Source organism: Balearica regulorum, chromosome 19, assembly GCF_011004875.1.
Source record: "Balearica regulorum gibbericeps isolate bBalReg1 chromosome 19, bBalReg1.pri, whole genome shotgun sequence".
In the NCBI taxonomy this organism is placed as follows: Eukaryota; Metazoa; Chordata; class Aves; order Gruiformes; family Gruidae; genus Balearica; species Balearica regulorum.
In genome coordinates, this window is record NC_046202.1 from 4,361,740 (window position 1) to 4,375,153 (window position 13,414).

A 13,414-nucleotide genomic window follows, 5' to 3' on the forward strand; every position below is an offset into this window, starting at 1 on the left:
TCTAAATAGGAAAACGCCAGTGTGAATCCCACATTTGCAATTAATCACCTGCACACGTTAAAAACCTGGAGCAGAACAAAGCTGACCACAGCTCAGACACACTAACATCTCGACTGCAGCACAAGCCAGCAGGCAGGAGAAGCCATTTCCCCACCCTGCTGCTCCTTTGCAGAGGGGCTTTCCCATCGAGCTGTGCTCCAGCAAAGCTGGTGGCATTAGCTGCTAGGAGAAGGCGAAGGGACTGGGAAATGGGGAGGGCTGGGGGAAGGAGCAGAGACATGGTTTGGGCTGGGCAAGGAGGCGGAGGAGCGAGGGGAGGGATAACCAGTGCTGGGTGAGCCTGGAGGGGGCCAGGCAGACGGGGCCGAGGGGATGTGGGGTTTACGACACACACATATGGTGGGCCAGGTGCAGGGTGAGCAAAGGAACCCGATCCATCCCACGAAACCCAGCACCGAGACGCAAGAGGCCCTGGCTCCAGACCATCGACCGGGGAGGAACGAGACAGCAGGCTGGGGCTCCCCCTTCTTTAATTTAAGCCCTGACTGGCGTGCCTTGCAACCACCGAACCAATTAAAAAGATGAACGGGGATGGTGATAAATCAGTAGCAAGGTCAAAAGCTCCAGCTACATCCTGACTTGACTGATGGAAGTCACAAAATATATACTTTCTCAAAGGGGCGAGAGCCTGTGAGTCAGCACACAGACGAAACACGGCACCGGGACTGACCCCTGGTGCGAGCGAGCCTCAGGCACGGCGTCCCTCCCTCCGTCCCGAGCACGCCGCCAAGGCGAAATGGGAGGCTGCTGCCAGGAACCGACGACAACGCGAATCCCACGGGGGCGCTCAAAATGTCAGATAAGATGCGGCGTATTAATTCCCTCCACTGACAGCCAGCCCCAGCTGGAAGGGGAGGGTCGGAAATCACAGGCTTCGGCGAGGCAAGGACGCCCAGCGCCTGCTCTGCCACGGGGGCTTCGAGCCGACGGCAAACCAAGAGGTGACGCAGAGGGCTGGATGGCGGGAGCCGTCTTTTTTGGTGGGAATAAGGGAGATTCTGTGCAAAAGGAACAGCCCATGGTGTGTTCTTTTATAAAACGCCGAAGACTGCTGTGCGCTGGCAGTGACCTGCCTTAGATGTGGCTGTATTTCAGCTGTTACTATATTCAGAGTTTGTAAAATGCTCTGGGATGATAAAAATCACTCGAGAAACAGTTATTAAAGCTGTTTCCGGGAAATTGATCCATGGAGACAGAGAAAGCGTGGTGTTTTTACAAGAGCTTCAACGAGAGAAAGACCAAAGTTGAAGAGGAAGTTTTGCTTCCTTGTCTTTTCAGCAATAAAAAGGAGCTGCATCAGGGTTTATTCAATTCTGCAACATAAAAAACAACCATCAGTTGTTTCCTCAGAGAGAAGCCTGACCTGAGATGGGCAGAAAATATCCCTCAAGTCATCTGGAGTTGAAGGCTTCCTGCCTTAGTCAAGATCTGGATTTGTTTGCGTTCCTGTTTTATCCCGCTGCTTTCCATGATTACTGACTGTCCAGAAGAAGATCCCAGGCTAACAAAATGCACACTGCAGGAACAGAGATTTTATCCAGAAAAAGAGCACAAAGCGCTGCCTTCCCATCCCCACTCCAGTCTCAATGCTAGGAAGCAACGTGTTTGGAGTTGGACAAGCCACAGAAAAACGCAAGCAAACCACCCGCTTGCATCCAAGCGGCTTTTTCCAAGGATCTGCCATGAAGTTTCAGGCTCAGTCACCCCTTCCCACCCCTGGGTCAGAACTCATTAAATGCAGCCACCAAATCAAGCTCTAACATACTCATCTCGTTTGGCAGCCCTGCGGTTCGGCTGTGAGCTCCAAGCTTCTTCCCCCCTCTCCCTCCTTCTTTTCAATTATCTTGCTTCATCTTTATTCCGTTTCCAGGAACACTTAGCAACAGGCTCTTGCAATCAGCCACCGGCAGACGAGGATCTGAGGAGGAGACTCTGAAGTTACAATGACCTTTTACTACGCTCATGCAAATTTTAAAGAAAGTATGCGAACAATTTGCCTTTTAAGTATCCTCCGGTTACATTCTCCAGGAGTTAATTCTCCTTCTCTCCTTAGAGAGATCAGAAACACCAGATTTTATGATTTTACACTAATGAGAACAAAACCTGCAGCTGAATTCCAGTTTGCTTTGTGGAAATTTGTTCTGTATCTCATGCAGCATGCAGACCCCAAATGTGCAAAAATTAACCTGCAACATCTACCCCAGCCAAGACCACAGGTCTGCTCAGACATGGCATGTTCACGCTGCCAAAAGCCAAGCATGGGCTTTGGGGTCTGTCCCAGCAGCCAGCCAAACTCTTCCCGAGATGGACAAGATGCTGTTGCTTCTCTTGGTGAGCAGCTTTTACAGACTGCTATCAGAAACTCTCATTCCAGGACAGCCAAAGGGTACGCCAGGAGCCAAACGGAGCCGTAGCATCCCAAGGGAAACATGGCAGTTGTGATCTCGGTGATAATTAAAGCTCATCAGCCAAGGCAGCAGATAAGAGAGCGGGTGCAGTGTTAAGGACTCTCATTCCCATGGGACTCTCTGTGGTGACACAGGGAGAGCTCCTGCCAAATCCAAGGACTTTGGCAAGCGACATTGGTCTCTCCCAGGGCCTCTTCACCTCCAAAACAACACACCAACCACCCCGAGGCTCTCGGAGATGGGTAGCATTGACACCCCTATAGATGGAAATGGGTACATACCAAGCCTGGTTTTGGCAAACCACAGCAGCAAACTCACAGCAGCCTCGATGGGTGCTGGCACCTGACAAACTGACCAGGCAGCAGCCTTGCATTTTCATCACATTTAAATCAAATCCCCAAAGCTTTCCAGCACTTTCCCTGTTGCTCAGTCATTTTCCCACATACACAAACAAGTTTGGAGACACCCAGAAAGCGCACACCAAGACAGCCAGGGCAGTTTGCAGGACACAAGGGCATTCAATGCATTTAAGTCCTTTCTCGTTGAAATCAATGCTTTGCGTTTGGAATAAAAAAATCCTGTATTCCTTGCAGGAAGCTGGAGGGAAGGAATGGGTAAATACCAAGGTACCAAGGCAGGCAGCTCACTTCCTTCTGCTTTCTGAGTGGTATTCATAGATAGGGAAACAATTTGCAGTGCCCTACTCAGGGGGCGGGGGGGGAAGGCTCACATCCTTGATACTTCAGATGATCTTAAAAAGTATAATCTACTACTTTTTTTCTTAAAAAAATGAAAAGTCTGAATAAGCATGTCATTGATCCAATTGCTGGGAACAGCATCTGGAACATCAATCTCTGCCTGAGACTGCAGAAGCTGCAGGAGAGCTCAAAGCAGCCAAGGCTGCCCTTGAACCAGATGCCACTTGCTCTTACAGAAACGCCTGTGGATCTGTGTGAAAATGATTAAGCAAAATTGCTCCCTCTTTTTTCAACTTTATAACGCAAATCTGTTTTCTCTTAGAGGGCAGATGCTCATTACATACCCCGCAGCACATCAAAGGGCAGGAAAGGCAGGAAGGCAGCCGCCCTGCCACGCAGAGGAGGGCTAGTGCCCAGCATCCTGCCTGACCTGCCTGCACCCACCAGCTCCTCCTCACCCCAAACCTTTTGGCTCTGGGTAAAGAGCAGAGAGAGTAAAAAAGGTGTCTCCAAGCTTTGGTCCCCTCTTAGTGACACCATGAAGGCTGCCAACCAGGGGCTATTCCAGCAGCAGCAGCAAACAGCAGTGATGTGTTTCTGCAGGGAATTCTCTTGGTGCTTCAGAACTCAACTCCAGCTATTGCAGCACCCCAGGGAGCCCCATTTGTCAGGTGCAAAGCCGAGCATTTCTCCGACGCTCCTTCCCCATCGGTGCCTGAGCGCTCAAAGCAGAGCACAAGGGACCGGCAATCCCCGCCTGCGCCCAGATCCAGCCAGCATCTTCTTCAGACACTCATTAACAAAATGACAACATTAAGAGAGCACTGCATAAGGACACGGGTGCCAGGAGCCTCTCAATCCATCATCCACAAGAGGCTGACCGGAGAGGCAGGAGAGGGAGGACTTGCCAGGGCAGGGCTGCTGCGGGGCAGAGCAGAGCCAGCCCCGCTCCCGCTCTGCCCCTGCACAGCGGCTTCCCATCTGCCACGTAAAGTGAGTCCTAATTACACCACGCATGGGTGCCAAACAGCAACACCTTCCGCCCTACCTCAAACAAGGCTTTTTTCTCATGAACAGGGCAAAACATTAGGGCTCTGACACAACCATTTCCCCTAGCCAAGGCTCTTGCGTTTTCAACCCTGCAGGCACTTTTTGGTGATGAACTGACTCCACTTTTACAAACAGAATTCATTAAATACCTAAAGCGTGACGATGCTGTGGTACACCCCACACCACGAGCACAGTGCCTTTGCTCCCGCAGATGCCAGCCCCAAAATCTCACTTCCCAGCGGTACACCCCTCCCGTGCCCTCCCAAAATGGGATGAATATCATCCAAAGTTTCCCGGAAACTTCTCTCTGCAGATTTGAACCTGGGATGCAGATGAGATCTATTCCCGTTCTGTGAAAACTTGCACAAAGAATGGCAAACACAGACCTTGAAATCCCAGAGGCTGAAGTCAGACACCATGCTGCCTGTTACCCAAAGCCTCCTTCATTCTTTCTTTACTCTTTACAGAACGATGCTCAGATCTAAAACTCTCGGGTTTTCAGATCTGCGCCAGCTACGGCAAACACCCAGCAGCTCAGGCAGGCTTAGCAGGACATGACTGAAGGGGCACCAAACCCTGTGCATTTAATGCCACACCGGATGCAAACCCCTGCCGTCAGATGAAAGGTGAGTGACCGATGAGAGGCCTCATCCCTAGAGCCCTTCTCATTTATTCTAGTTCAAAGAGCTCAGAAAACTCAAGACAATCACTCACCAGCTCAGATATTTAAGGAGAAAGGCACCTGGGAAGCAGGAAGCATGAAGCCAACTTCATCCAAGATGTAAGAGAGGAGGAACACAGCCGGGCTCTTACTTAACAGCTTCTTCCAGGCAGCCCACTGCCTCATCTATCTTAATCTTTGACCACCAAGAGATGAAAACAATTTAACCTCATTCCCTGCTTTTCCTGAGAAGTTACAAGAAATAAAAGTAAAACTAAAACAAAGATCAATGTTATATCCCTTCTCAGACAATCTCCAGCTGACCTGGACTTTCTCAGGATCCCTTTTATCTAGCGGACTGTTTTGGCTAAAGCTTTGCAGAGGAAAGCCATGTGAGCAAGCTAGTTAAAAACCTGGTACTTTAATGTTTATACAGCCAGCTAAGCAGCACACTACAAAGCTTTTTATTCCAAGTCTCTGCTGACAAGCTAGCATTGATAAATTACAGAAATCACCCAGGAATTACAAGGCACAGGGGAAAAAACCCAGTTCTGTAGGTGGGAAATAAGGGCTCAGAAACCCAGGACCTGAGGAAAAGTCTGTACCAAGAATCATCCCAAGATCAGGGAGCAATTTGCTTGTACTAAAAGCAGAGAGCAAAACCAGCTGAATACGTGTACTCCCTCCCCACGGTTTCCAAGAAGAATTCACCAGGTCCAGAGGTGAAGATAAGAGATTCCTCAAAGCCATCTCTTCTCCCAAATGCCACTATTTCTAGTAAAAGCAATCTGAAACGTGCCCCAGTGTGTTGGCGAGCAGCACAAGTGGCTACAAGCGTGAGGAGGGACGTGTTTCCCAGTCACAGAGGTGCAACGCAGACACTGAGCAACAAGTTGATGTCAACAGGGTGCACCAAAAAACAGCCTGAGTTCCCAGGTTGTGGCAGGCTTCACATGCTGACCATGTACTGCATCGTCTTGGTTTACATACTGTGTGTGCAGGAGCCAGGAAAAATCCATCTCCTTTGTCATAACAAACCCTAAGGTAAACAGAAAGGCAAGGCCACGCATATTATCCAATTAAACAGGCACGTAAAGGAGAAAGAGAGTGCTGGCCATCCGCTTGCTCCTGATTTCTGTTGCTTCTCAGCAAACACATACAAAAATGGGCTGCGGGAAGCAAGGTGTGCTCCCCCGCCAAGAACAAACCTGCTGCTCCTGAACAAAAAAGCGAAAGACTTTTGTAAGAGAAACCGGCATTTCACAGTCTTTGCATTGCTCTCCCCCACCACGGGATGGGCAAGGAGCTGGTTCCCCCAAGGGGCTGGGCAGCTGGAACAAACACCCAAACCCAGGAAATTCCCAAGCCCCGAGAAACCAAATCAGAGCCAGCTGGGCTGTAAAGCTGCACCCCTACACAAAAACTTTGCTTGTCTTCAATTTGTGAAGTTCATGGTATTTGCTCTGCACGTTACAAACTACACACACAGTTCTGCAAGGTGGTGGGCAAACGAGGGGGTGTCTGAGGGTCCAGGTGCCCAGTCCTTGGTGGTGCCACTCGTGGGGATGCTGCTGAGGGAAGAGGTCCACCTGCACAGACCCTTCTACGGTGCCCCAATATATAGCAACGTAAAACTCAGACTCAGCTGGATGGGGTCTGCTGTGTTTTCTCCAGGAGGATTGAGGACCTCCTCTCTCCACTGGGCAGAGCCAGAGACCAAAAAGTTAAACTCTGTGCACAAATACACAGCACTCTGGATTGCTCACAATTTCAAAAAGAGGAAAAAAGCCCCTCTTGGATGAGTTCTTACTGCTCAGTTTGCTGACGGGTGTCAGGACGGTCTGAGCCAGCAGCTCTGCTGAACACTTCCAGACTCCGTCTGGCAGGCTGGCACCCAGCCCGCTCCTCTGCTCCCACGCCAACAGGGACACCCAGATACGCAGGACCTGAGTTTGCAAAGACAGTTACGAAGCGGGAGGGAAAGACTCAGCAACTTCTACAGAAAGATGCTTCTATAGAGAGGATAAAATAATTATTATTTTTTCCAAGTCTGCACTTGCTTACAAAAGATTTAAAGCTCCAAACCCAGCCCATTTTGGGGGGGGGGGAATAAATAAGCACGCGTCCCAGATTCTGTTCTGAATCGCAGGGAATCAGCAGGTGGCAGATCATTAAAGCCTGAACAATGCTATCTCAGATCCACAAGCTGAAATATCTCACTGCATCCCCCCTTCTCCCTCTGCAGATCTACAGGAGGGCCACAGGGAAGATTCAAGACATGCAGCATTGGGTTGTTGTGGTTACCTTTTAGTGGATTCAAAAGAATAATACAACATATTCCCCAAGGGAGTCTGTAAATAGCAAAGGATTCTGCTTTAATCCCCTATCTATTCTTATCTGGATAATACGGCATTTGGACAAGTACTGCCAAAACACACATTTATGGCAAAGCTGAGAGCTTGCATGGCCAACACGTGCCCTCCAAACTCTGGATTCCAAGAAATACACAAAAGCCTCTTCTAGGACATAGATGGCTTTTCAGGTACAGAAGCTTCATGCAGACAGAAACCTTTTTTCAGGATTTCTGCCTCCCTCTCCCATCCCAGGCGAAAGGCACGTTTATACTGACCTTCCTCCACACTGAACCCAACTGCTTTCACCAAGTGTGGTGGCTGGTACTACCACCGTGCGGTCTTCTGCTTGCTTTTCATTTCTTTACTAATACTTTATATTATCTACCAGCTATTACCTATCAGCTTCAAACATCTTTGCTGATGGTTACCAACATCAAAGGGAAAAGAACTATAACTGCTGACCAAAGGGAAAAGGACTACAAAAAAAACCCCTACAGCTGATGAGTGCTACAGTCGTCACTGCTGCACTGGAGACACCAGGGAGGTGTATGTTCTTAAAAGCTCCTTGGAGAACGGTGTATTTTCCAAAAAAACCCCAAATGACAGCAACTTTGCAGACAACTTAGAGCTGCTGAAATCAGTTTTCATAATGGAAATGCTAAAAAGCACCTGAACAACAGAGTCACTGTAACACACATGTGTGGCTGTGCAGGGCTGACCACCTGCCCCAGCAAAGCTGTTTTTTCCCTGGGAAAAGAGCCCTCCTGGATCCCAGTCACTCCTGGGCAAGACAGGGCAGTTTGGAGAGGCTGCACTCGATGTTTCGTCGCAGGGAGGGATATCAGCGTCCGCGGGGCATGCCTCGGCGGCAGAGTGGTGCGCAGAGATGCTCACCTTCCTGCCAGAAACCTGCACTGGCAGGTCTGTGAGGGAGAACGGCAGCGGAGGAAGAACAGTGAGGTTATATTACAGAAGACATCCTGGAAAGGAAATAAAGGGAAAGTCGGGAACAAAAGGATGGTGCTACATCCTGAAAAATTATCTTCTGCTTCGGGAGCCACATCTTAAAACCAGGTACAAAAGTGACAAGGGAGCTGGCGAAGGCAGAAAATTCAGCACAAGTGTGTGCTAAATGCAAGCAAATACATCTTCCCCAGCTGAAAAGTCAACCCTGTAAAGATGCATCCATTCCCAGAGGCACCAGGCAGGATTGTTTCCTACTCCATATTCCCCAGGTGTAATTTTAAATTCCTCATTGATGGGGCTGCTGCACATCTCCCCCAGGAGCCTGTACCACAGCCCCACGCAAAGGCACATATCCTGCCTGCTGCAGTGGATCAGAACAGCCAGGCACAGCAGCAGGGTCGGGGAGGTTTTTTGCTAGGTTACAAAAAGAAATACGAAGTCATTTTTGACAAAGGGGAAATGCCACATCCTTGCCGAATCGCTGTTGTTGGCTACACACCCTTTGGATACTGGCTACTTGCAGGCAAAACATAAAGCCAAGGATATTTGTTTAAAACCCACAGGCAGACGCTGTGATTCTATTTAAAAAATACAACTGGTATTAATTCTAAAAACTTCCCACCACTGGGACTGGGATTCAAAACCAGCACTGGTCAGTGAGGCCAAAACACACTCAGAGCAGACGCCTGCAAAAGATTCCAAGGAAAATTAGTTATGTGGGTTTTATAACAAAAATAAAATAAAATCCAACGTTTATAAAGAAGAAAAAAAAAAAAGGCAGCTTCCCTAGGAGACAGTGCTGCAAACGCCCTTTGCAGATAACTCAAGACCTGTCCGGATCTGAGGTCTCCTCTGTTCCCTGTGCTGGTTGGCGTGTGCAAGGTGAAAGGCAAACACGAACACAGAGCAGGCAGGAGCTGCCTCCTCCCATCCCCAGGGCTGGCAGGGAAGGGGCTGCCTTGCCCCGATTCACAAGCCGGAGCCACGCCAGCTCCGGGCTGGGTGCCGGCAGAACACTCCATCCATCCCCCTGCCACACCACCAGCTTCAGAGAACTGCGGGCAGAGCGGGACGAGCCCCTTGGCTTTCACCACTCTGCTTCTCCAGACAAGGACACGGTGGGCTAAAGCTGGATGATCAACTGGATTTACAGGAAGCCCCAGCTTCCCTTCTTCTTGTGTGCTAAAGTCAGCCTTATACCATAAACTTATTTTTTTCCTAAGTAATTTTTTTGTAGCTGACTCACACGGAGCTTCTGCCAGGAATTTTTATAATTAGTGAATTAGAGCAAGGTTTTGCCTATGCATGCCTGACAACATCTGCTGATTTAAGTGAGCTGCGTTCAAAACCTTGCAGAGCCCTGGAGGAGCATGTCTGAGGGCAGCCCTTCCTCTCAACTGAAGATAGGCTGATAGGGCTCTTCTTGCCAGGCTGGTACAACACACACTGCTCCTCCTGCAGAGAGCTTTGCAGCTCCTAATCCACGTTTCGAGGGGAAGGAGATAAGCTGGAACAAAGTCCAAAGGGTAACGGAGAAGGGAGAGGGATGCTAGCTGCCTCTTGACTTAGCAAACCTCTTGCTGGAGCATCCCTGTGACAGCATCTGCAGCTATGCGCCTCTCCATCAAGCCGCATAGTTGCAAAGCCATCGTGCGTCACATCTTCCTTAGAGACAGACGATGGTATAGAGTTCCATAAAACCACAGAAAAAATAACTTCCTCAACCTCTTTCTTCGGTGGCACAGGAGCTATTTTGCAAGTGAGGCTCCAACACACAAGAGTGGTCCAACCTAAAGATCAAACGAAACCCACGTTCAGATAAGCCAAAAGCAGACATCTGGCGTTAGCAGCCTAAACTACAAAGTCCTTCCTGGATGATGCAAAAACATCCCACTTTTTGCTAAAAACAAATGAATGACCACCTTCAGGATTGAGCCGTTTGACATCGTCCCTGTAAGGTTTGCTACAGAGCAATGCCTGTACCCTCTGCACACATATCCTTACTCGCCTGATCCTGTAATTCATACCATATTAAATCTGAAGGGCTGCGTTAAGAAAATATTACAGTTGCCAAGCCCTGAAAAGCTAGGATGTGCTGGAAATAAGTCTTTTCTGTAGCTTTAATCTGGTCCACTTGCGTGGAGTCTTTACAGCATGGCCACATACCACGTGTGCATACAGTCCTGACGCAGTTAGTACCGAGAATAGAAGATGCTCAACAAGCGAGGAATTATTCCGTTTTGGATTTTGACTGGTTGTTCATGCACGGCACTCAGCCCTCTTCACTTCACACTTCGTGTGCTGCTCCAAGGCAAAAATAAAGGTGTCTTGCCACTGCAGACTGGGATACTTCTCAAACTATCATGAATTTATTTTCATAAAATCCTAGAGAACTACATTCACAACACCTCTGGTTTATAGCCGAAGAAAAGAGGCACAGAGAAGCTCTGGGCTTCCACTTCCAGAATCAGCCTACAGCTCCCTTTTTAAAAAATAAATAGCACTAAGCGGCATTTTAAATGTTTGACGTGAAACTTCCCATGAGATCATCTGCAGCAGGAGCACTCAGCACTTCTGCAACGCAACCCTCAGCCTGGGGACCCAGGAAATCAGGTCCCTCCTTGTGCATGAAAAGCAATTTACCCGGCGCCATACACGAGCCCTGCGGCAGAAGTAGAGCAGGAATGCCGTCTCCTTAACCATCACTTTACCCTTGCTATTTTTCCAGGACTTGCCTCACTCCCTTCCTTCCAAATCCTGCACCGTGCAGGGCAGAGGTCGTACACGCACAACCCCATCCTTCAATGGCCACCTCGACTGGCATCCCCGCGCGCTGCCCATCCTGCCTGAACAGCGAGGGCAGGGGTGCCATGGAAAAAAACCATACATGATCCCGTAATTAGAAACTGCATCGTAACGCATACAGGGGGCTGAATTAAGGTTGAGAGAAATACTGTAAATTGGATGCACATTTCTTGTTCCATTTTACTGCTTTTTTTTTTTTTTTGCCCTCCCCCTTATTTGGCTTTGGCTGCACTTCAGATTAAGCTCCTAATAAGGGCTGGAGTTGGACAAGATTTTTCAGCCCATCAGATTGCAGCCGTCCAAGCCATTGAAATGAAATTCAAGCTGAACTTGAATTTTCAATAGTTTGGCCTAAAGGCAAGGGTGTTAACAACAGACCTGCCAACACCTTCTCTATGAGAAATGTCTGAAAACATGTCTGCACATCAAATACCGCTCAGGGTCTGGTAGACAAAAGCCACAAAGCTAACATCTCAAATCCACCGCTAACTTGCTCGGCCGGTTCTCCTGTCAGTAAAGCTTATATATTTTCTCCGAAAATCCAGCGAACCTCTATATTCTCTTTAGGAAAACACTTCCCCCCCCCCCCCCCCCCCAACAACCCTAAAACCTGTTGTAATTTCTTTATGACAAGGCAGGGGATAAGGAGAGGTCAGGTAAATCAGGCAGACATATAGGAAGGGGACACACACCAGTTCACCCAACACAGTCTACTTAAACGGTGCACATCACCAAGATTAATCACACTGACGTACATGGAGGAGCAATCAGAAAATAGCCTGTCCTGTAGCCAGCTCTTCCTATGAGAAGTAGAAAGCTACGCTTGGGCTAAACATATTTCTTTTTTTTTTTTTTTAAGTTCTAACAAACTATTTTTTTTTTAATCTGAACACTACAATCATATTAAAGTGTTAGCCCAAACCCTAAAAGCAAGGAAGATATGATGAAACTGAAATGCATCCCCAGTACCAGAGGAAGCAGACGGTGGAAGGCATGGCTGCAGGAAGATGGAGGGTGCACTTTGTGTCCCGTCTAGGCCTCCTCCGTAACTGCATCCCACCCTTCGGTACCCGGCAGAGCAGATCGGCCGGCAAAGGCAGGACCTGCCATGGGATCCAGCCTGGGCAGACCCCAAACTACCCCAATTTTGAAGCCACCCTTGCCCCAAGATTTTTTTGTACCTAGAAACTCTGACTTCAGCAGTCTTTACTAAAATAAAGATGTCATGCTACGAGTCTCCCAGAAGCCCTTAGGCCGCTCCTGCCTAAATGTACAAATCTAAAGCGCATCACACAGCTGAGCCTCCCACCATCAGATCCCTGCTTTGGTGGAGGAGGGCTTTAACTGAGACCTCTGAACCAGCCTGAACAGATTTTGGTTTGGGTTTTTTAAAATGTTGAAGTATATTTTCTTGAGGACACGAATGCTTCAGCTTCCCTGCCACCAAAATCTTTTCTAATTCACATTTCCAGCGTGGTGGGTCTGAAGAGCAGCCATGGCCGTCTACTCCTGCCAGCGCTGGAGGCAGCAGGGCAGTGCAGGGAAGGCGCTCCTCTTGCCTTGATGACAAACGATAGAGAAAAGGAACGATGGTTTCTTGAACTGCATCCAAGGGAAAGTAACCCTACTAGAGTGCCTGGCAGGGCATCAACAGCAATGGAAATTTCAGCTTTCAAAGAACAGAAATAAGACTCAAGAAGGGGGTGGGGAGATCCTGCAGGAGCTGAGGTGCCACTAATCCCATGGATTGTTTTACAAACTCCCGTTTCTCTCCAATGAAATTATATCCTCTGCAGAAAAATCATCTGGCTCCAACCTCTTTTGGTAAGTGGAGCATAAACGGAATGGAAAAGAGCTCATACCTGAACAGAAACTGGGCTCAGACAGGCTGTGACAGGCAGGAGAGCGGAGGGAGGGCAGCCAGACCACTGGGATTTTGCTCTTTTCTTCGGACGCTGCTCCGGGATCTTCAAACCCCACCAAGCAAACGAGGCTCTTCCAACACAGCGGGCGAGCGCTGGCTGACCTGGCGTGGTGCTCGCTGCGAGGGGAAGGAGAGCACGGAGCCGGGGGGAGAAGAGCACGGCAATTTCTGCAGAAAGGTCTGGACTTGATTAAACTTATTTTCTTTAGTAACATTTAGTTAAGCAAAGAGGAAAAAGCCCTGTGGTGTTCTTCAGCCGCTCTTAAGAGGGAAGCTGGAGTGAGACTGTTCATTCACCCGATCAGCTGAACACCAGGCTCTGCACTGCAGCAGGCGCTGCTCCCATCAGCATCCATTTCTCTGTCGGTAGGTGCTTTCACCAGCAGAAACAACGAAAACATGTGAGTAAATGGCAGTTCCCAGCTTTGAAATCAGAAGGTGTCTGGCTGCTCTCTGCATTCGCGTGACATACCCTTCACGGGAATTAC

General features: G+C 48.9%; 1 protein-coding gene across 2 annotated transcripts in view; it reads right to left on the reverse strand.

Moving 5' to 3' along the window:
* Nucleotides 1–13,414, reverse strand: part of NXN (nucleoredoxin) — a 52,222-nt gene that overhangs the window by 23,275 nt on the left and 15,533 nt on the right. Inside the window, exon 1 of one of the 2 annotated variants that reach the window (XM_075771820.1) lies at nucleotides 12,312–12,330. The exons of the other annotated variant lie outside the window; for it this stretch is intronic. Within the exon in view, the coding sequence (XP_075627935.1) occupies nucleotides 12,312–12,314 (3 nt within the window). The 5' untranslated portion in view covers nucleotides 12,315–12,330. Of the gene's footprint in view, nucleotides 1–12,311; nucleotides 12,331–13,414 lie in introns of those variants that run through there. 2 annotated transcript variants of the gene reach the window in all.